The following is a 24,126-nucleotide window of genomic DNA, read 5'->3' as shown; positions in this document are numbered from 1 at the left end:
GGCTTGGTGATGCGTGCCTGTAGTCCCGGCTACACGGGAGGCTCAGGCAGGAATTCCCAGGTGCACAGTCCAAGCTGGCGGGACCTGGAGCTGACTGGCCCTCAGCCACACCATCCTTGCCATAGTAGCCTCAAGCAAGGAGAATTGCTTGAACCTGGGAGGTGGAGGTTGCCGTGAGCTGAGATTACACCACTGCACTCCAGCCTGGTGACAGAGTGAGACTGTCAAAAAAAAAAAAAAAAAAAAAAAAAAAAAAAATCCTTCAAGTGTTTAGCACAGTGCTGGGCTCATCAGTAACTACTCGGTAACCATCATCATCATTATTGTTATTGGCATTGCTGGTATCTCCTGCCAAAGTTGTTTAAAGTAATAGTGAGGTAAAGGGCACAGCCATTCCAGAAAAGATCTTAAAAGCCAATCCCAGTTATCAACCTCTGTAGACTCTCTAGCATCTTAGATCAGAGGGTTTCCTCAGAAATTCTAGCAAACACGAGATATAGATAGCATGCCTGTTTAGTAGGTGTTTCATTTTTTGATCTTGCAAAATGCTTTTACTGCCATCTTTATTACAACAGCGCTTCGAGGTAAAATTATCATTGGAAGAATCTCCCTGTTCTGCAGTTGAGGAAACTGCAGCATGAGAAGGCCCACATCTTTGATGGAGATCAGGATAGCAGTTTATGTCAATGCCAGCCAGTGCATCTTCCAGAGCTCTATTTGCCAAAGAGTTGCCTTTTTTTATTTTTCTGGTGGGTGAAGAGTTATGTCAAGTTGAAACCCAGAGCTTTCATAGGCTGAGACTTCTAAAGGTGGAATTCAGCCTCCTAGAATCTTCTTGACTTTGAAATTTCTGGAAGCATTGCATAGTAAAGGCATATTAACCTATACATATGTACTCTATGCACTCAGTAAAACATTAGTCTGATAACGACTTCTAAGGTAATTGTCCTCTCACAATATGCTTCATTACACTCTACTTGCCTTTACTGAAGAAGAAAGTGGCTAAGAAAATGGCTTATGGCCACACAGATAATGCCTGGGGGGACTATGGTTAGGATGACTAAGCTCAAGGTACTTAATTTAGCAATGCCCTGGGCGGCCATTTCATTCATTCACTCATCCAGCAAAGACTTATTGAAAGGCCTGTTCTCTTTCATACTGACTCCGAGTCTTATCTTTCAGGGTTCGGCCTAAATGTCACTTCCTTAAGGAAGCCTTTGACCTCTGAGACTAGGTTAGGTCCCCATGTTATGCCCTCCCGAGGCACCCCATACTTCCCCTTTCATAGAACCCTTTGCACTTATAACAAGTTCACTACCTGTTTTGTTTTGTGTTTTTTTTTTTTGCCTTAACTATTACCTCTGTCCAAGGAGGAACCATACCTGTCTGCTTTACTGCTGTACTCCAGCACCTGGCACATAGAAACTGCTCAATTAATACATGGATATGTGTCAGGCACTGAGGACTTGAGGACAAATGGCCAGAGTTTCTGCCCTCAAGGAGCAAGTAACTAACTCACTTTGTTCACAGAATTGTATTCTATACATACTCCTTACCTTCTTCCCAATGCAATCTGAAAAAACAACAACAAAAAGCAAAGGTGGAATGTTTTAAACTGAAGAGGGATTTTTCTGAAAATGCATGAGCTGCAGAACTGTCAAACTATTGATACATTCTACATAGTTAGGAAGAGACTAATAAAGACTCTAATTGGACATTTATAATTTTATCCTTTCTGGAAGGCAGGTATGAGTGAGAAGCAGGACTACAGTGCTTCATCACCCCCAAGACCATTACATAGAATTGGACCTCTAGGAACATGGCCTCATTTTCTGAGAGGAGTCTGCCCATCTTTGTTTTAAACAGTTCACCTCACAAATTTATACCATTCAGTGATGGACACAGGATTGACCTTCGCAATGGTGTGTAGCTGAAGACTTCCAAAGAAAAAGCTGCTATAGGTCTGATCATTAGCAAGACCTCAGTAATGAGGTCAGATCTCCCCATGAGAAAGACTGGGGTATTTATTCCTCACAGTAATTCTAAAACCACAGGAGGTGTAGCATGCCATGTATTTCTATTATCCATGGGTGGAAAGTATGAAGGGTAGAGATAAATTGCTTCATGTCTCAGGGATATCAAGGATAAAGATCTTTGGAAAGTGTGTGATATGTTTTGGCTCTGTGTCGCCACCCAAATCTCATCTTGTGGCTCCCTTAACTCCCACATGTTTCAGGACGGACCTGGTGGGAGATGATTGAATTATGGGGATGGGTCTTTCCTGTGCTGTTCTCATGATAGTGAATGGGTTTCATGAGATCTGATGGTTTTTAAACAAGCCCTCTTTTTGCCTGCTGCCATCCATGTAAGGTGTGACTTGCTCCTCCTTGCCTTCCGCCATGATTGTGAAGCCTCCCTAGCCATGTGGAACTGTAAGTCCAATAAACCTCTTTCTTTCTTTTATAAATTGCCCCGTCTCGGGTATATCTTTACCAGCAATGTGAAAACAGACTAATACAGTGTACCATAGAACAGCACTAGCTTAATCCATTTTGTGTAGCTATAACGGAATATCTGAGGCTAGGTAATTTATAACAAGAAGACGTTTATTTGGCTCATGGTGCTCATGGTTCTGCAGGCTGTACAGAAAGCATGGTGCCAGCATCTGCTTCTGATGAGGCCTCAGAAAGCATACAATTGTGGTGGAAAGTGAATGGGGAGCCAGCGTGTCACATAGCAAGAGCAGGAGCAAGAGAGAGAAGGAGGAGGTCCCAGACTCTTTTAACGACCAGATCTCAGGTGAGCTAACTGAGCCAGAACTCACTTCTCACCCAGAGATGACACTAATTCCTTCACCAGGGATCTGCCCCCATGATCTAATCACCTCCCACCAGGCCCCACCGCCAACACTGCGAATCATATTTCAACATGAGATTTGGAGAGGACAAACGACAAAACTGTGTTGAATACAAACCTAGGGAATACTCATTGGAGAGAAATTGGGTTTCAAAGACTACCAGTCTAACTAGTAAGTTTTAAAATAAATTTTTTTTTAAAAAAGACAAAGACTACCACTTTAGCTGGTTATTTGCTAAATTAGAGTTGCTTTGTTCACATTTATACTTAAGAAGAAATATTACAAACGGTTATAGGGATCTGGGAACTAGAAAAGCAAACCATCTGTTAATAGTATGGAGCTCTACGTAATAGGAAATCATATTTTCATGGTGGCATAAAGCATTAGAGCTAAAAATGACCTTAAAAATAAGCAAGTACAATGCCAGTATTTTGCAAATGGAGAAACTGAAATCACCATTATGTATAATAGGGATTCTTTTTGGCCAAGATTATTTTTCAATGAAAAGGTATAGGGCAAAGCCCATACTTTTCTTTGATAAGCCCAATAAACATTCAGTCATGATTCGTGAATATCCTTTTGATAAATTCCAAATGCCCTCATTTGATAAAAGGGAAATAAAGTATTACATTCTTAAAGGTCAGCAGAGAATTGATGATGAGGCCAGGAGATGGCATAGAAAACTTAGCTCCAGCCCCAGGCCAACATGATAATGCTGAACATTCACTTTTCATTTTGTTTTGCTTTAATGTTAGTCATAAGAATAAATGGAAGTGTTAGTCTCCATGTGGACAACACATTGCTGACTCAGATCAAAATAATCCATGTAAATATGCCCCTCTGACTGAATTCAGATTTCAAGATGATGTTTTTAACTTGAATGATACAGACTTGTACTGCCCACTATGGTAGCTTCTAACCATATTTAATTAATTAGATTAATCAACTAATTAAACATAATTGACTTAATGAAAAAAGAACACAATTTTACATTTCCTTCCTCTAGCCATATTTCAAATACTCAATAGCCACTCAAATAGAGAGTACAGTGGCTACCATAGTGAACAGTGCAGAACAGGACATTTACATGTTTGCAGAAAGTTCTGTTGGACAGCCCCGATAAAGAAAGTTTTCTTAATCTTTCACTTTCCTTGGACTTTAAGACAGAGTTAAAAAGTTCGAGAAAAACTGATAAAGTTTCCCAAATCTCTTCTAAAAATTGTGCAAGAGCTATATCTGTTACAGAGTTTCCTACACATGAATATCTTCAAAAGGGAGATTTTGGAGCATTGTATAGCCCAATAAAATACTATTGCTCCCAAATCAAATGCAAAATCAGAAACTTAGCAGCTGAAGAGATTATATTTTTTTACATAGTTGAGGTGGTAGGACAATGAGTTTGTCCAAATCCTTTATACAATCCAACGTCACAAAGATAGACAAATTTTCTGCAAGGCTGCATTTGCTTTCATTTTGTCAGATGTTCTTCATAATTTGAAATATAAATTTGAGATGCTCTCTAATCTCTTTACCTTCACTCCGTGGTGTTAGTGTGGAAAAACACAGCATGCTCCTCCAATACGGCATCTCAGTCTTGGTGGTGATTTGTTGTCATGGAGAAAAAGCAGTAGGGCTGATCTTAGTAGATTGTGGTCCCTAGGAACTACAGACTAGTGTCTGAGCAGTTCAATGTTTGGCCTCATGAACTTTGAAATCCCAATTCTGTTGGCCAATAATAAAACCCTAATACCTAGTTCAACGCGTTCAATAAGAAGATTTCAAAAGAAGTTCATCATTTTAATACTAAATGTCTGAATGAGCACTTAAATGGAAATGGTCAACTCCATTTCCCTTTCTTCATCTCTTCATTTTTGAGCTATTTCAATGTGGGTAGAATATAGGCAAATGTTCTCCTTCCCTTCACTTCTGGTCACATAATCATACTTGGTTGTGCAGTGTACCATGAAAGATAGCAATACAAGCTTTCCTAAAATATTGATGATGCATGATGAGAATAAAGACTAACCCAGCTTTCCCGGTCTCGTTAAGTGAAAGAAGGGCCTCCATCACTTGTGACTTCAACACTAAAAGAGGATCATCTTCAAGGCAAATTACTTCTTTTGTTCTGTTGTCCCTTCGCTCATGCCAAAGTCAGTTAAACCTATTAGTAGCATTTACACTTAATACAGATTGTCATGACCCAATTAAATTCACATCCCTTAATCGGGAGCTCAGTTCTACTGGTATCTCCCTCTGAATTAACCTACTTCTAGCCTGGTTCTGTACTGTATTACCACAAGGACATGGGGAAGATAATAGAAGAGGTGGCATAGATGTATGGGTGGAGGCAGCCATAGGTATTTGGTCAGCCAGACGGATGTTTTAAAACTATTCACAAGGGAGTGCTGTAGCATAGGTCGGACAGGAGAATTTGTTTCTCTGGTGTTTTCTGTTTGACACAACTCTCTTTATCAGCAGCACAAGCCTGGAATTCCTGAAGCCACACTCATATCCTGCCATCGGTTTTTACGTAAACCCCCCATTGATTGGGATGGGAGTTTCACAAGTAGAACAATGGCCGGATATGTGGGAGGGAAAGGAGGAATATGGGATGTTTGATCTGTACTTGTGCATTTGTAGGGGATGGTGTCTACATGGACAAAGAGATATGAATAAGTCACTAATTGATGAATTTAACCACATGCAAGCAAGTCTTTGAAATCACTAAGGCCAGAAAAAAGCAACCCAACAGATTTAAGTTACGTTTATTATCTGTTATATTCATGCATCAACTTGAATGAGAATAATAACTAAGATAATAACAACTAGCATTTGCACAGCACTTTACAATTACAAAGTGCTTTTACTTCCATACTACTTTTGATTCTTATTATTAGTAAGGTTGGTAGAAAAATTAATGTTACGTATTATTACTACCAGTACTACTGTTATTTTACAGGTAGGAAAGGAGATTAGAGAAGTTATTATCTGACCCAAGACCACACAATTAATAAGTGGGTCTGAACCTAGATTTTCAAACTTCAGACTGCATGTGGCTTTCACAAAATCATTCTGCCACTGTCACAGTAATCTGGCAAAATACTCCAGAGGTTTACTGCCAGCCTTCCTAAGGTTTTGTCTCACCTTTCTTAGGCAAAAAGCACCTTACAGCACACAGCATTCACACATTGTATTTACACTGTGTGGGCATGAAGTCACATTTGGTAACTTTGGCTAACTGAATATTGGCTGACTGAAGTTTGCCTGACAAATAAAGAGACAGGGCGGGTGCTCTTTCTTTAGTAAAAAGTCCAAATAAGGCTCGGAATCTGAAATGCTGCATGGTTTACAGCAATCTTGTTACATTGGCAACAAGAAAGCCATCTAATGAGCCACTCAGTAGTTAAAGTGTAGTAATTAATTCACGCTTTTCTTGAAGAAACTCAAAGCAACTCACTACTCCAGATTTTTACCAAATCCATGGAAGAAGAGGATCATGAAGAAGCCTTAATCCTTTTGGGTAAATGGACCACCTGAGAAAGGGAGAGTAACTTGCCCAATGTCACTAAGCCAGCCTAAGGCAAAACCAGGTACAGAACTCAGACTACCCAAGCCGGTGCCCATGTTAGCACTTTAGAGGGACCGATATATAAAACTCTCTCAAGGGAGCTATGCACAGGCGCACCCAGACAGCTTCACCATCAAAGTTTTTAAAGGAGGTGGAGAATGAGGCTTGCTCTAATAGCAGACAACCAACTCCTTCCAATCAGAAGGGAGTTGAAAGTAGTGTTAGCATATGGAAAATGCCAATCCACCTGTTCCATCTTGGATGAGACTGACCACTCAACTGACTGCTTGTTGATGGTAACTGACCACAGTAAGAAGTCTCATGTAATGCTCCTCTCCCTTTTCAGTAGCTCTGAGCTGAAAGCCTCCTTGTTGATGGTAACTGACCACAGTAAGAAGTCTCATGTAATGCTCCTCTCCCTTTTCAGTAGCTCTGAGCTGAAAGCCTCCTTCCCCCATGCCCAGTGATGGGGAAACCAAGGCACCCACCTTCAGGGATACACCTGTTTTCCCAGGAGTTTCCCTTCACTGAGGCTGTGTCTCTCCTTCCTTGTAAGTGTGCTTGTACTGTGCACACTAATAAAACATTCTTTCCTGTTTCCAATTATTTTCAACAGTTAAGCATGCAAATGTCTGAATAACATTTATTAAGCTTCTATGGACATTTAGGAGAGAAAAAAAAGATGAACAAACAAGAATCTGAATCATCAAAGAGCTCTTACAAAACCAGTGTTTTGAGCCTTTAATTGGAAGTGAATCAGAAACAGGCGTGTGAAATTTCCCATGAAATACACACAGGGTTTTAAATGTTTTAAAAGGGTGCTCTGGGCAGAGTAGAGTCTGGGTCATACCCTGTCCAAACTGATAGGAAGAAATAAATAATTCTGATGAGCTCTAAACCCAGTCCTACTGCCCTGTCCTGGCTTGTCTACAAAACTCAGGGGGCAAACTCCAAGAAGGCAGGGAGGGGGAGCCATGGTAATTCCTTTACCACACTTCAGACTCAGTGCATTTATAGAGACCCACAATCTCCAGAAGGAATGGCTTAGAAGCCCAGAGCAGCACAGCCACAGGGCTGGATGCCTTCCCCAAGGCACCCTGGGAAGTCTCCATATGCTGGTTTCCTGAAATGACATTTCTAGAAAAGTTACCTCCTCTTTCTCCCTCTCCTTTCTAGAAAAGTGCAAAAAGTACAGGTGCCCTTCAAGTCCCTCACCTCTAGGGAAGTCCTATGTTGCACCAAAGACTGTATTTGAGAAAGAAGACTTGTGCCCTTTGACCGATGTGTTCTTATTATGGAGAAGTCGAAGGGCAGGTTAGCATGGTTCTCTTAGGCAGTGTTATCAGGGTGGGGGAAGTTGCTTAAGATAATGTATTTATCTTTTCTTCAGGATTCCTGACTGGTCATGAACCTGGGTACAGGGCTATTGACAGAGTACCGCGCTGGGAAAAGAAAGATCTCAAGCTCATAGTATGGGGCAGTCATTTTAACCCCTTGCGTTTGCTATCGCCCAAGCAGGTTATACTAAGCAGAGCACAGCAACCGTGCCCATAACCCCCTCACAGTCTCCTCATGCCACATAGTTTCTGAGTTATTTTCTTCTTTGCGAATATTCTTTAAATTCATTTTCAACTAGACATGATAACAATGAGGACTGGGTTAGGAAAAATCATTATGAATTAACCATGTTGAATTAGCCCTAAGAAATGCCTTTTGCCAGAAGAGCTACATTTGTTTTGTTGTTTACCCTCTTCCAAATCAGCAATCCTTTTAAAGAAAAAAATCTACTTTAGTAAAATTTGGGTGGCTACATGATTACTCACTTACCCATGTGGTTCCTATGGAAAGTGCCCTCTTCAGTCCCCCGGGAATATTATGACAGTGGTCAGAAAATAGGACCAATGAACAAAGAAGCATGAGTCCCTGTTGTTTAAATGAGCCTTGATGTCTTTGCTCCAGGAAACACCCTCATTGCAGAGTGTGGTGTTTCGGGGCATCAATACTTGAGTTCTGCTTCCAGGGGCTCTTGCCTAGTTCCCATCTTTTGACACACTACATCTTGAAGCATCAGTTATCTCTCCGTCAATGGCCTCTTTCTTTCTGAGACTACTGGGAAGGGGGCTATCCTAAGTTGGCAATGTGTGATAGGTGTTTGGGAGCTATGACGGAGAAACAAGCAGCTTTCTTAATAGCGCTCCCTTGTTACCCTGGGTCATGCCTAAAGGTCTTTCAGTAGTAATGTGTAGAGTGGATAGTGAGGCCACGTTGTAAGGAGTGATACGGGAGACACTCCAGGCAAAAGAGAAAAGCAACAATCTCAACCCAATTTCTGGAATTTCTTCCTCAACTGACTTTGATGATCCTTTGGATACACCTTGAAGCTTCTTCTCCTATATGCATGTTTCTAGAGTCAGAACTGCAAAAACAGATAGGTTGAAATCTCTAGACAAGAGGGTTTCCTTGCACACCTGTTGTGTTGAGCTCAGGTAACAAAAGGTTAAACCCTATGTAGAGAGGGGTTCCACGTCCCTTTTGAAGGCGTATGCATGTATGAGGTGGGGATGCTCGTGCACTGAAAATGGCTTAATTTTCCCACTTTGAATAAATCAAACTACAACTAGGATGAATTCAAGTAGCTCATCGACCCCTGGTAATTGCACATAGGGTTCATCAGGACGTTACACAGAATGCTGTGGGGAAAAAAAAAAAAAAAAAAAAAGCAAAGGCAGGCGCTTGGCCCTACGCATTAAGAATGAAAATTTTAAAATAATAGGTTCTTCAGGGCTAAATTGTGTTTGCTCCCAAGGATCCTTGGAGCTATGGTTTTCTTTGTTCTGCCAAAGGAAAAAGGAAATATATCAGGAAGCTGGGCCAGTCCACAGGAAGTCTCACTTGGTCTGATAAAAGGAACTGGTGTGAGGCAGCTTTGGATGCAGTTATAAGTCAATCAGCCTTGAAATAACAAGAAAGGCTATTCAAGAGAAACTGGAGCCTGAAGTCAGCCCTACTCAATGATTTCCTTTTAACCTTGCAAAACATTCCCTTCTTTGTGTTTTATATAACCTCCTGAATCTGTTATTTTTTTTTTTAATTGTGTATAGTTTTGTGTGTATATGAGTGGAATAGAATGGAGAAGAGAGCAAGATTTAGAGCAAGAAAGGAAGAAAGAACGAAGGTACAAGGGTAGAGGAGGAAGCCTTGGCAGGTCAAAGAATATGCCATTCTCTATTGAGCTATAAAACATTTAAAAATCAACTCATTGGATCATTACGTAAAAACAGAATCTGTCAGTTTCACACCAGTGCACCTGCTAACAAAGCCAGGCAGGCTTTCTTACCTGGGAAATAGGCCTTCTTGAATAAAGAGTGGTGAAGAATTGAGCAGTTTCATGAATCTGACTGGTGCAGACTGTGGATACTGGTCACTTAGACAAAGAGATAAAACAAATAGTAACAAAACCTACATGGTCCCCATAGATGGGCTTGTAGCCTAAACTATATGGAGATGTATGTATCAATCTGGTGATGTATCACAGTGGCTAAGTTTTATGGAATTTGGAAGTAGACAGGATTAGGTTCAAATCATTGCTTTTCTATTTTCTACTTGTATGACCATGAGTAACTTACCCAATCTCTTCAAAATGGAACTATTACATACATCACAGGGTTGTTACAGGGATCAAGTGCATGTCTTAAAGGTTTGAATAGATATTGGCACTTTGAGCTGGATAGATAACTTATTCTCTTTATAACTATGATTGTTCTTCCTCATTTTTATTGCCCCTTTGATAAAAGATGAGCGTCTCTTTCTCTTAGGTGAGTACTAGGGAAAGAAAGGCCTTAGCTTGGGGTCATGAGGACCCATGCAAAATGGTGGGTGATACAGTTTCAAACTGAATTGGGGCCTTCTGGGGTTGACTGTGTTTGCCCATACAACACCACTTCCTGTTTTAACAAGAAGAAAAAAAGCCTTCCAGAAAACCCATTAAGAGACTCAAAATTCTTTTTGGACATCAAATTATTGTTTTTAGAAGAGTTAAGTGTAAATGAATCAAAACCAGACAAATTCAATTTCCTTTCAATTAAACAGGATTTTTTTAAAGGCCAGGGAAAGACGCTTGGAGCCAAAGAGTGTTTTGGGTTTTAAATGAGACCAAATTTTGGAAAAGAATCTAAGACCCCAGAGTGGCATCAGGCCCTATTCTTAGTTTGCATTAACAAAAAGGGATTAGCACAGTTCCAGTGTCACTTGGCAATAAAATCAACCAGCTCGGAGAAACTCACCAAGCACTTGCTGAGAGCCCCCGCCTTCACCTGACCTTAAGGGTCACTCCACAGTATGAAATGTAGCCCTGAGATTGTGGGAGAAGAGCCACACAGGATCAGATAGAACATCTGCGTGAGGTTCTATCATCCACACCCCCAAATAAGAAATGTTTTAAAGCCTGCCTAGGATCAGAGTCAAATGAACACGAGAGCTGAAAGGAAATTTTGAAATCATACCTTCATTTTATATATGAGAAGACCTTTAACATGAATGATGAGGAAGTGAAGTGACTTGCCTAACATCCCATAGCTAGTTTGGGATAGACCTGGGGCTGGAACTCAGGTCTCCGGATCCTAAGCCAGCCAATTTCTCCCTGTATTTACCTCAATTTAGAATCTTAAAGTCACTGGGACCAGCACATTCAGGATAAAATCTTGGTGCCCATTCACCTTTTCCCAAGTCTGTTTCTGTGTCTCTCTTTACTTTTTTTTTTTTTTTTTTTTGAGATGGAGTCTTGCTCTGTCACCCAGGCTGGAGTGTAGTGTTGCGACCTCGGCTCACCACAACTTCTGCCTCCTGGGTTCAAGCGATTCTCCTGCCTCAGCCTCCCCAGTAGCTGGGACTACAGGCATGCACCACCACACCCAGCTAATTTTTGTATTTTTAGTAGAGGTGGAGTTTCGCCATGTTGGCCAGGGTGGTCTCGATCTCTTGACCTCATGATCTGCTAACCTCGGCCTCCCAAAGTGCTAGGATTACAGGAGTGAGCCACTGTGCCCGGCCCAATATTTTGGAAATTTTTGCTTTTTTCCATGTAATAATATACACTGGAGAATTTTCTAAATCAGTGTATACGACAATTGATTTTATCCCATTTTGTAGTTGCATGGCATTTTCTTATATGAATCTTTCCTCCTTTGTTTATCTAGTCCCCTACTGATAGACATTTAGATTATTTCCAACTTTTGCTGTAACAAACAATGCTACAATAAACATATTGTACATATATCTGAGTGAACATAGCTGTAGAATTGGCATTATCAACTTTGTATAAATATTTAACTTCTCAAATAGATGTTGCTCTGTGGAAAGATTATACCAAGTCATACTCCTACCAAGAGGATAAGACAGTGACATTTCCTTTACTCTTTCCAACATGAGACATTAAGCTGTTCTAGTCTCTGCTGTCCTCCTAGGTCATAAACATTGGAATTTTATTATTTTCATTTGAATGTCTTTATGCATGTGCTTGAAATTCTTTTCATATATTTATTGCCCATTTGTATTTTCTTTCTAGTGTTGTCTATTCATAGCATTTTTGCCTATTTTCTGTTAAGTGGTGTGTCTTTTCTTATTGATTTGTAAGTAGTCTTTGTATAATGGGACATTTATGCTTTATGTATGATAAATATTCTTTCTCGGTTTCTCATTTAGTTTTCACCTCACCTATGGTATTTTTCTCCATTTTTTTTTTTTCTTTGAGACAGAGTCTCACCCTGTTGCCCAGGCTGGAGTGCAGAGGCACGATCTTGGCTCACTGCAACCTCCACCTCCTATGTTCAAGCAATTCTTCTACCTCAGCCTCCCAAGTAGCTGGGACTACAAGCATGTGCCAGCATGACCAGCTAATTTTTGTACTTTTAGTAAAGACAGGGTTTCACCATATTGGCCAGGCTGGTCTTGAACTCCTGACCTCAGGTGATCCACTGCTTTGGACTCCCAAAATGCTGGGATTACAGGTGTGAGCCACCGTGCCTGGCCCCATGTTAATATGTAAATAGAGGAACTAAAGCTGAGAAAGGGAGAATCAGAAGAAGAAATATCCTTGGCTGAAGCCCTGGCTTTCCAAAAATATCCTTACAGTAGATTATATCACCAAGGGTGAAGGGGCAATGGAGAATATAAACTGATTGTTACCTTTAAGAAAATGTGTCTAACCATCCTTATGATCATAATCCACAAATAAAGATTTCTCCAATGAGTATTGCTTCTCTTGGAATTTCCAATACTCAGAGCTAAAAATCAGAAAGAAGAGAAATCTCTACTCTCTCAAAGTCTGGAAGAAATAGCATAGAAATCTTATTCTTGTTCATTTACCTGAATGCTCTGTTGAACGTGGTGCCTGGTAATATTATTCAACATTTGGGTGAATGAATACATGAATGAGTATTGAATACATGAATGAGTATGAATTCAGTCATAAATGTCTAAAGACAAAATGACTCTGTAGACATGAGAAGTTCAATTGAAACATATGCTTTTCCATAGACTGTAACAGCAGCAACTTAAAGCAACTCACGAGCAGAGTAATTTTCTAATATTAACCTGTTTGTTTTCACACTTTTGCTACATGAATGGTACTGCAGAATTGCTCGCTCTCCGATTCCTTTCCCATAACATCAATGAATACCCATATATTCAGACCTAACAACTCTGCTACTGGAGTGTTAGATTCCAGTAGACATGTGAAACCCACACAATGTCTAGAAATTCGAGGTTAAAGCTCCCATGGCACCTGTAATTCCGGCCTCTTGCATGTGTGCACTGAGATGTGACATAAGATCTTTCATTGCCTTGGACACATAGCACTGGCTGGGTAAATGGGGCTTGCTCTTGGGAAAGCATTTCAGCGTTCAAGTCTGCCTTCCCTTTGAGGTGATTTGAAAAATTCTCATACTCTGAGATTTTGATCTTAAACTAAATGGCAGACACATTGTTTCCCAAAGATGGCAAGTCTCTTAAACACATTAGTGTTTGGTTCATTTTTGTAGGGATGAGCAATTTTGAAGGTACTGTAAAGTTGATCTGAATTATCTGAAAATGCATCTGAACACTCAATCTCTGATCTTACTTGGAATGACGGTGATGAGTCTCCGCGTTTTTGGTTTGCTAGGGTGAAGTGTCAGTATTCCTAACTGAGACCAGGGGCCCAGTCAACTCATGGAAGAATGTCAGACTTGTCTGAAGGCCCACAGAAATTTGATTTGCATTTTAGAGAGACATTTTTTTTTTCTTTTGTCTCCTCTCAAGCACTACCTGCTGACTCATTCTCAAAAGGAACTAAAATTGTAGCCCAGGATAGAAGGCCCAATTGAAAAGATTGCTCATGGTGAAATCCCCTGGGAAGGAAGGGATGCGAAGGATAATCACAGTTTTACGTCATCTGGTGAAATAGAGTTTCTCCTCCCTCCCCCAATGCCATATTTAATCAACAGGTGTCTTTAAAGACAAGACAGCACTGCTGGTCGCCTGAATCTATCTCTGGTTGTCTAATCCTGACTGCTGCTCATTTCTTGTGTGGCCTCTGTTAAGTGATGGAGCCACTCCCATCTTCATTTCCTAAGGAGCAGAGGGTAGGAACGATTTGTTTCTAAGAGACTTGTACAGCTATGTAGATCATCCCTCTAGTCACAAGTTTTCATTCCTCCTTTCTATACATGTTACAAGACCTAAGTTATTATTATTATTATTTTGAGGCAGATATTCACTTTGTCATCTAGGGTGGAATACAGTGGCGCTCATGGCTGATTGCAGCCTTGACCTCCCCAGGCTTAGGTGATCCTCCCACCTCAGCCTCCTGAGTAGCTGGGACTAGAGGTGAGTGCCACCATGCCTGGCTAATTTTTGTATTTTTTGTAGAGACGGGGTTTCTCCATGTTGCCCAGTCTGGTCTTGAACTCCTGGGCCCAAGTGATCCACCCATCTCCGTCTCCCAAAGAACTGGGATTACAGGCATGAGCCACCATACTCACCCCCAAATTCTTTGTTATAGTATGTAAGGTCCTCTGTAATCTAGTTCCATTCAGTCTTTCCACTCCTATCCTCTCCATCACCTGTACACTTTCCTCCCCAAAGTACCCTTCCACTCTCCTACAAAGCCATTTACCAAAGTTTCCTGTGCAAGACCTACCTATCATTCAAGGCCAGGCTTAGATCCACCTGTGCCAAGAGGCAGTGTGGCCAGTGTGTGTAGTAAAAGCAGGATTTGGGAATGAGAAACACTGCGCTTGAAACCCAGCTCCGTCCCCTGTTAGTTATACTCTTGGGCAAGTTGCCTCACTCGTCTGAACTTTAACTTCTTCCATATGAAGTAGAGACATCATGATATTATCTCTCATAGGGCTACTGTGAGAATGGGATGCAAGAGTGTATGGGCCAGTGATCTGTGAAGGGACTGTATGATCTGTGAAGAGGTTTATGAAAGGGACTACATAAACAACTATTATCATGAGGTCTTTCTCTGTCTCTGCAGTTCAAATTGTCCTTTCTTTTCTCAGGGCTATCGTAACACTTGCTGCATTCTGCGGGGCACACACACATAGCTTATCTTCTCGCTAGATCTCCTGGCAGAGCCCTTTTGCCATTGGGGTTCTATCTTCACAGAACATAGTTCAGTCCCTGCCTAACAGACATGCAATCACCTTCACATGGTTGGTCAGTTTATGATGCCCCTGAGACTGAGGTACTGCCAATCCCGATAAGGCCAGCTAGCTTTGCACAGGAAAGGGTTATTCCACAGATTACCTAAATTTTGTCAGATTTGCACTATATTGGCCCTGCAGATAGTGTGGGGACATATAGCCCTATCCATAGCCTCTGGGGAAACATCTCAGTGCACAAGCTACTGATGGTGGGTCTATCAGGTCAGTGGCAGAACTGTAATACACAAAGAGTGACATCGCTTAATGACACCATCCCATGGATCAATTAATACATAATGGGAAGAACACTATAGATATGAAATCATTAAAGCAACAGAAATTGAAACAGGGTGTAGTGTTCTGCAGAGGAAAAGACACCTGCATCACTCCGAGATTACGAAAAAAGCTATTGTGGCTGGTTGAAGGTTTTATGAGATTGTGCGTGTAGGTGTGTGTTTGTGTGTATGTAACAGACAATGTCCTTTAGCCTACTTAATTTGTTACAAAACAACAAGCAAAATATAGACTTAAAAGGAATGTTTTAAGTACAGAACAAAAAAACTATCAACACAAAAATTTCCCAACTATTTTCTTTTTTTTTTGGCTAGGGGTAACTTAGTACTGGCATTAGACTAATGCTATATACCTAGAAAGAGGCTTGGTTTAAATCAACTATTTTTTAAACAAATGCCAAGTTAACTGTTTAACCCCAAACAGAAAGAGACATCAAAATCCCAAATCTTTTTTAATGCAATTGTTATTCAAGACCTACTTATGACACAGTCTGATGGATCCATAAGATGCCTTCTAATAGATTTTATTTAAATAGTCCAATATTCCATTATTAAAGGAGTTGAAATAAGAATTCAGTCTATCTGCCCATGATCTGTAGAGGGGCTTGGGTATTTCCGTAAACTACTATATTTTTGGTTGTCTCCTTGTAATGGAGACTGTTTACTTTGTCTGCTGGAAAAGAAGGATTTATTTTGGAAAACAGTTATATAAAAATTCTATCCAAAAATTTGGAATTTGTTTTTTTCTTTAAGGATAAAAATAATTCAAGATGGTAGTGATACAATTTTATTTATTTTTCATTAAATACCAGAGGTGTCTTTAGTGTAAAGTGCCAAATTCTTTATGATTTTTCTTTTAAAGACTTCTCTCTCTGTCTCTCTCTCTCTCTCTCTCTCACACACACACACACACACGCACACACAAACGCACACACACTGCCTCCACGATTCTGTAATTCATAAAAATGTAACAAAAGCAAATGATATTTTCATAGTATAGTGGAAAGAACACTGGCCTAAGGGTTCGGAGCCCTGAACTTTCACCATGACTCTGTTGGTAGTTAGCTGTGTGATCTTGGATAATTCATTTAACAACCTAGACCTCAGTTTCCCCACCCATAAAGTGAGCAAGTCGAGCTAAACACTCTCTAAAGCTTTAAAGTTGCCAACCTATAAACTTAAATTGGGAGAGCAGTGGAACTGGAAGGAAGCCTTTTGGTGGAAATTATTCACACACAAAACAGGATTCCACTTGGTAACTACCTGAGGGGAGCAATTCTGTGTGGTCACGGGGACAGATCAATAGGCAGAGCCATCTTGTCGAGTTCTTGTGAATCCAGGTGACATGGAGATTACAAGGTGTGTGTGGTAGAGGGAGGCAGCAACACCTTCTTGAGGACAGAAGTCAAGCCTCTGTTCCCAAGTATTCCTCACTCTGCTGCTTCTTCCAAGCCTTGTCCAGATGTTTCCCTGCCCTGCCAGTGACAACCTGCCCTCCAGGGTCTTGCAGAGCCAACAGTAACCCTGGCCCTTCTTTCCTGCTGTGCTTGTCCATTGTTGACCGGCTGTGTGGTTGGTGCTGCACTCTTCTGAGTTAATGATGAGAGAGTGTCTCTGCCCAACTGTGACTTTGTTAGACACGCTTTTCCTCACCATCCTGGCTATATAGCTTCATTACTTTCCATTTCCTAACCTGCATTATCGTTCTTCAGAAGATATATCACCCCTCGACTGAGATTGTTCTCTGTATGTGTCAGCCGCCTCCACTAGAGTCTACATTCCTGGAGGGTTTTGACCCCTGTTTTATCCTCAATACACAGTGCAGAGCCTTGCACCATAATAGATGCATCATAAATATTTGTTGAATTAATGAAATATGCATGATGGTAAATTTGGAACTGTGTTCTAATTTTCTGACCAATCTGTCCTGGTATACCCATTCCCAAAAGCAAAGTTCAAGTAATGTGTATCCAGCTAAGGTGGCAGACTTTAAGACATTATTCCTGTGACTTGTGGCAAGGAGGTGCTTTGGCCCCATTTTCTAGATAAGGAAACAGATTCAAAAGGTGCCTCGCTGTAAGGCACATGAAGTTCACTTAATGTGTATCCAGCTAAGGTAGCAGACTTTAGAAATTCTTCCTATGGCTTGTGGCAAGGAGGTGCTTCGGCCCTATTTTCTAGATAAGGAAACAGATACAAGAAGTGCCTTGCTATAAGGCATACAGTTCCAAGGTAGCAGAGCTAAGAATGAACCCAGGCTTTCTCCCGCCAAATCCACCGTTCATTCTCTATTTCCCACCTTCATTCACCATGTCTGTCTTCCCTGTCTCCCCATCTGTAATGGCACCACGTGCACTGAGTCAGGCATTCACAGATAAAATTAACTGGATTCATCTGAAGCCAGCCTAAAACTAAGATACAGTTTTTGAAACCAGGTCATTTCTTAAAGCAGCAAACAGTATCATGTGCTTTTTAACACTGATAATATCAGTGTGGGAAGCAGGGGCGTGGGTAGGGTGTTGTTTAATACTGCAAGTTAACCTGTCTGTGACAAAAGAGTAGCACGGCTCCAGCAAATATTGCTTCTCCCAGTGTGATGGTCAGAGCCTTTCCAGGAGCCGTATCTTAGAAAAGAGAAGAGAATATAATATGGAGGGACTTATAACGAGGGCAACAAGATTGGGATTTTGTAATCACATAGAGTTGTGCAAATTATGCACAAAATAAAGGGCTTCTGTGAAGAAATCCAGACTTCCCTGGCTTCCTGCACCAAATACCACCTAAGTGCCAAGACCCACAGGTATTTTGAAATATAGACATGTCTTATATTTGAGGAAGAACTATGCAGGTGCATAAAATCACATCCTAGAATCACTCAAACCTGATTTTTCCAGGCAGTTCAAACTGGAAATGGACACCCTGGATTTGTGTACGCAAATTAGATTCTCTCTATAGTGTCTTCAACCTCAATCAGTGTAGGGCTGGATTTAGCGCATATACAGGCAAGTGTTCTTGTAGATGCATATGAGCATATTTTAGGCACTGAGAAGATTGGGAAGATACTACTGTAGAGGTAACCTAGTTCCACTGTTTCATTTTTGTGATGACTATGAAGCTCAAACAGGCTTAATGGACGGCTCATTCTCACCAAGAGAGCAGAAGAGTGCTGGCCTCTCTCCTGGTCCACTGTCCTCTCCAAGCACAGTATTTGAACTATTGTGGGAATAGGATCTGGAAACCCCAAGATCCAGAGGTCACATGCAAACAGAAAACTGTGGCTTTCACACAACTTAAATGCCAAAATATACACTAAAGGCTCGATCTTGCAGAATGCTTGGAGACTGAAGATAGCTCTGTAGGGACTCAGCCTAGCCAGGTAACTTAGGTGAATGACAGGTTGCTGACCGGGAGGGTTTGGAGGAGCTCATGGCTCCCACCACCCGCATAAAAAGGAAGGGCTTTCACTCCCATCCTTGGCCTGAAGTATCAGGTTCCTGATCTAAGCCTGTTCTAGAGGCCTGCCATGCCAATCCCTGTGTGTATCTAAAGAGGTTAGCACATCCTGGGTACACAGACCACAGCTTCCTCCTTTTGCTTAGGGCCTGTGCGTAGAGTTTAAGCAGTGTGGAGATATTTCTTCACTTTTCCTTAGGGTGTCCACATCAAGACCCTGAGGCCATCTTACCACCCTTCTGGATCAGAAGAGACCTTCAGAGTAAGTGGTAACTGTCCTGATGGGGGGGGGGGCGGTTCTAGAGGGGACATCTCATTACTAAACCCAGAAATACAGAGACACTTGCATGAACACATCAACAGGAAGCAGAGAAACAGGCATAAAATGGCCCAATGACCCCCACTCTCCGGTCTTTGCAGGAATCCCCTCTCACCTACTTCTCACCTACTCACTTTGGGTTTGAGGAACCCAGGCTCTTATGGGCTCTTATAGGCTCCCTTTAACCCATTACAATCAGTTTTCTCATCTCCAGATTTGCAAGTTCCTTCGGTTGGTGTCTTTTACCTAAGTCAGCATATTTCAAACTTTCATAAAAAGAACCTTAGAAAATAAAAACCACGACCCCACCCAGAAGATAAAAATCTGTTGAATTCTCTGAGCCCAACATCTTAGCCTTCTCTCGCTGAGCCCTGAGCAGGGAGTCGATTCCTTCGGGTTCTGGGGAATGGCGGGCTCTGCCAGTCCCCACCTCGCCAGCCTAATAGTTTTTCCAGACAAACTCCCGCTTGGTGTTGCGCGGCAGCCTCGAAGCTAACCCCTGGTCCCATTCATTCCCCTAGGTCCTCTAAGGCCCGTCACGTTAGGGGGTGTCCCTCCTCTCTGCTCCTGGCCCCACTTGGCGAACCCTTTCAGAGACAGCAGTCAACTTTTCTGAAGTGAGACGCGAACCCAAACCCTCACCTTTCCGCCTGGGTTGCACTTTGCAACCTAGACCCAGGCGTGGCGGCGGCGGCTGGGGTGGGAATGGCCGGGCGGGCGCTGGGCGCGGGCTCACAGCCGGCCCCTGCAATGGGGGCGGCTCCGAAGGACGCAGGACCCTCTCGGAGGCGTCAGCTCCAGGAGCCCTGGTTCTGGAGCCGGCACACGCCTAGGCGCGAAGGGCGGGGGCGCGGGTCGCTAGGGATCTGCGCGGACGGGGGCTGGGGAAGGTTCCCCGCCAGAGAGGCGGCGAGGCCGGCCCAGGAGTCCCGCGGAGCCGGCGGCTCTCCAGCGCCCAGAGCCGGGCGACTGAGTGCCGAGAGGAAGGAAAAGCGCTGACATGTAAACAGGGGCTTCCATCTGGAGGAGCCCGCTCAGATAGATCCCCCGACACACTCGCCTGCACCCCTACCCTGCTGCGACGAGGCCACTTACCCACCCCAGGGCCCACCAGGCAGGGACCCGAGCCGGGGCGACTGCAGCCCCCGCCCCCGCCGTGTTCGGCCTCTGCGGAGAGGAAGCCCAGTGCCCAGCGCTGGGGCCAGGGAGCCCCGGGTGCCGGTGGGAGTGGTGGACCCCGAGGTCTCTCGCCCTTGACTCCGGTCCGCACCCGGGGTCCCCAGGTTTCCCGCCGTCCCCTCCTGCAGCCCGGCGGGCAGCGAGGTGGGAGGGGGCCGGGCTCCACTTTGGGGCAGGGATTTCGGGGGAGGTCGCCCTCAATGCTGCGCCTGGCCGGCTGGCCCGCGAGTAAGACTCGCTACCCGAGCGCCGGAGGAGCCGGCGCGAAGCCGGGGCGCGGAAGAAAGGGAGAGCGGCCACGTCTTCCGGGACGCGGGCCCCGCACCTACCCGCCCGCCGCTTCGCCTCCCCGGCCGGTCCCCGCCGCCCGCGCCCACTGCCCCGCCGCTTACCTTAATAGTCCCGTCCATTTGGCCAAGTCTGCAGCCGAGCCCCCCAATATTCCACACATTGACCCGGTTACAGCCTGACCTCGCAGCCCCTTCAGATTAGCCCGGCGCGGCCTCCCTGGCGCCCTGGGCCCTCCCTGCGTGCCCCCTGCGAGCGCCCTGCCCTCACTCCCCTGTGCACGTTTGTTGTTGTAGCGGAGCGAAAGAGACAGTTAACCGGATGAAACTTTTTTTTCAGCTAATTTTGGGAAGTGACTTCACTTTGCGAATCGGGGAGGAAGTCCTATCTCTCTCTCTCTCTCTCTCTCTCTCTCGCCTCGAGCTCTCCTCTCTCTTCTCTCCCCTCTGCTCTCCCTCGTCTTCCCTCCCCCCACACCCCCTCTTCCTCCCCTCGGCTGGTCCTGCTTTTCGCATCACACACTATATAAATATACGCGGAGATGCCCAGACACATTCATACGCTGCGCACACAGGATACTTGCTCCTGGGAGATAAGAGCTAGCCGGGAACAATGACGGGGTCCACGCCCAGCGTCCGCGCCCTGATTCCCGAAGTCTGCACCTCCCCCCATTACCTTCCCCCAAAATCCAAAGCCAAAGACCTTTGGCTTCTTTGCTTTTCCTGAGGCAGTTGGCCGAAGGTGGCCCTCCTGACTCATTCACTTTCCGTTTCTTCCCACAGATACGTTCATTAATGCTTTTTCCAGCCGGAGACAAACTTTTTGGGGGTGGGGTGGGGGGTATGGAGGGAGAGTTGACTAGGGCTGCGGGTAACCCAGCGCCTACTGCCGGGGAAGATTCGGACGCAAACCGAGGCAAACCAACCATTAAAAAGTGCATCCAATAAGAATTTTTCCACTCAGGCCCTCCGCTGCCGAGACGCGGCCGACTCCCAGAGCGGCTCACCCACTCATCGAAGCGGATTCTGGGCGGTTTCGGGCTGACCCGCGCTGTCAGGGCGCGGACTCCATTCCGGGCGCATTGTTAGGAGAAGGGGCCCCTCGGGCGGCGCGCCTCGACCCTGGGCTCCCGGTGCCCGCAGAGGGCGGAGATCCGCGGCGCATTAGGCCACCTATCCGCATCTTCTCGAGCCAAACCCCCAGCGCTTACCCGGACCCGACGGCCCAAGCACTGACTCCCAGGCAAGAGTCGCCCTTCCTGATCCCCAAGGAACTGACACTACGGCGGGACGTTCCCTCTAGGACAGTCAGCAGGTCCCAGGAGCGCAGCACGCAACAGCGCAGCGCAGACCCAGACTTTTCCCGGGGTGAGACCCAGAGGCCCACGCTCTGGACTGTCCTCCCTACCCAACCTGGAGGCCGGCGTTCCCCGGCCCACCCGGAGACCTCCCCGCCTCCCTCCTGGGCCGCCGCGCGCCCCAGTTGCAGCAGCCTCGGGGGGCTGGGCCCTTTCGGCCGGACTCCCTTCTCCCGGACATCCAAAACAGGTTACCTTGTCCACGCTCTCCAGACCACGCTTTGGACTTGCTCACTTTTATTTAAGAGTCCGACGAGGGAAAGAGGGAAAAAAAATCTAGAGGAGATCCAAGTCAATTGGAAGAAAAACTTTCAAAAGGGTGTCCACAGAGGCGAAAAAAGGTGACTTATTAATTCTTTATTTCTTCAGGAGCAATTGAGCCCGAGAGCTCACTCGCCTCGCTCCATCCCCCTCCCTCCCTAGAAATTAGTCTCATCAATTCGGCTCCAATTTTGGGTTCGAATGCAGACACGGGTCTGAACGTGACCAGACCTGGAGTGGCGGGTGCAGCCTGCCAGCAATTGAGACTCGGTGTGCGTGTTGGGGGTGGGGGTGGGGTGGATGGTGGGATGGGGGCCGGGCTGACTCCCCCCACTCCTGTCTGCTTCTCAATCCAGGGGTCTGCTCCGGGGCTCCCCTGGGACCGCCACATCTGGTTACCGCTAGCGGGGTCAGTCCCCCCCTTTGCCTGGGGCCACCAGTTCTGGAGTTCAATTAAAAGAAATCAGGCTTAACCCTTTCCTCCCCGCAGCAGGCTGCCTGCACTCTCACTCCTCCCTTCAGCGTTTCCACATGCTTTCCAGAGAGGAAAGAGGTTAACGGGAAAGGAAGAATGAATTACATCCTTTCAAACCCCAAATTGTTTCCTTTTCAGCCCAGGCTCTACCGACCTTCAAACTACAACAGAGCTTTCAGGAGAATGCGGAGAGACGGCTTCCCACCCGGACCTCACCAGAAACCCGCACACTCCAGCCACATTGCTCCTCTTTCAGCCAGAAAGGACTCCAACTCCACCACCGGGAGGCCCCCCTTCCTGGTGCTGGGCAGTTGCAGAGGCTGTTCATGGCATCCCACAGGTGGCGACTGCCCCTCCCCTCCTCCTAGCACTTTAGAGGGTACCTCTGTGGCAGACACCATGGCTAGGTTTCTCTTTCCAAATCCTGTTGGTCTGGCAAGTGACAGATCATCTTCACTACATTAATCAGTAGTCACCCGAACATCCCTATACTGTCCCCCAATTCCTTTCAGCACCAGCTGCCTCCCCCACTGGAATTGTTCAATATGGAACTAGATTAAATTGAAGACTTGCCCTTTAGTTTTTAACTGTGGAACTCCATAGCACTTTCTGTTTCTCCAAAGCTATGGCAATTTCATAGTTTTGGAGACGGGGGCGGGGGTAGTGGACAGGCTGGCATAGGCACCTCTAGATGCATAGACACAGGCACGACTGCCCCTTTGTGACTCACAGACTGGCACTGGTGCCACAGTTGTTGGCAATTTTCAGCCAGGAGAAGCTCCTGTCCATTCACAGAGGTCTCCACCCAGAAAGAAGACCCCACCTAACTCTGACTAGATCTCTGCGGGAATCTCGGATTTCCTCCATCCAGTGTTGGCATGCCAGTGGGTCAGTTTGCCCCACTGTTATGTAACTCGGGGTTTGATGCTCAACTCCACTGCTGCTGCTGCTTTTTTAAATCCTGAAAGGGGATGGGGGAAGCGCCCTAACCAAGCACAATAGTAAACAAGTCTACCCCGTTTAATGTGGTTACCACCAGACATCTGGAAAGATGGTTTGATCCTGGCAGCTCACATTGTTTTCACGAGCAGCCAAAGGGAATATTTTGAATGTTTGCATTGAGGCAAATTGATAGAGAGCCTGCGGTGAGGGCCGCTACAAATGAAAACTGTCTCGTGTTAGTGGGGCAGACCACCCCTTCCCTCTCCTCTCCCTCCTCTCCTCTCTCCTTCCTCTTTCCTTAGTCTCTGGGCCTAGCTTGGGGAAGGCTGCCTCTGCCCACACACTTGCGCACACCCTCTTTCCTGGCTTACCATGGCTCCAGTGGACTCACTCTTTCCCGGACTGGGCAGAGCTGCTGAACAGGAGCTGGTATGAGTGCCACCGGCG

General features: G+C 44.8%; 1 protein-coding gene and 1 long non-coding RNA gene across 3 annotated transcripts in view; one reads left to right on the top strand and one right to left on the bottom strand.

The window, feature by feature from the left end:
• Positions 1-21,068, bottom strand: part of FLI1 (Fli-1 proto-oncogene, ETS transcription factor) — a 119,508-nt gene extending 98,440 nt beyond the window's left edge. The window contains exon 1 of the mRNA XM_032167874.2: positions 20,749-21,068. Coding sequence (XP_032023765.1) covers positions 20,749-20,766 — 18 coding nt within the window. The 5' untranslated portion in view covers positions 20,767-21,068. The remainder of the gene's footprint in view (positions 1-20,748) is intronic.
• The window catches only part of LOC116477159 (uncharacterized), a 47,970-nt gene extending 24,646 nt beyond the window's left edge, over positions 1-23,324 (top strand). Inside the window, exons 1-2 of one of the 2 annotated variants that reach the window (XR_004250377.2) lie at positions 19,020-19,120; positions 22,876-23,324. This is a non-coding gene — a long non-coding RNA (uncharacterized LOC116477159). Of the gene's footprint in view, positions 1-19,019; positions 19,121-22,875 lie in introns of those variants that run through there. The other variant, XR_009215583.1, reaches the window with a different exon arrangement.
• Positions 23,325-24,126: the final 802 nt, after the last annotated feature.

Source organism: Hylobates moloch, unplaced genomic scaffold (assembly GCF_009828535.3).
Source record: "Hylobates moloch isolate HMO894 unplaced genomic scaffold, HMol_V3 SCAFFOLD_11, whole genome shotgun sequence".
Taxonomy (NCBI): Eukaryota; Metazoa; Chordata; class Mammalia; order Primates; family Hylobatidae; genus Hylobates; species Hylobates moloch.
Note: the sequence above shows the minus strand (reverse complement) of the source record. Positions and strands in the feature narration are given on the sequence as shown.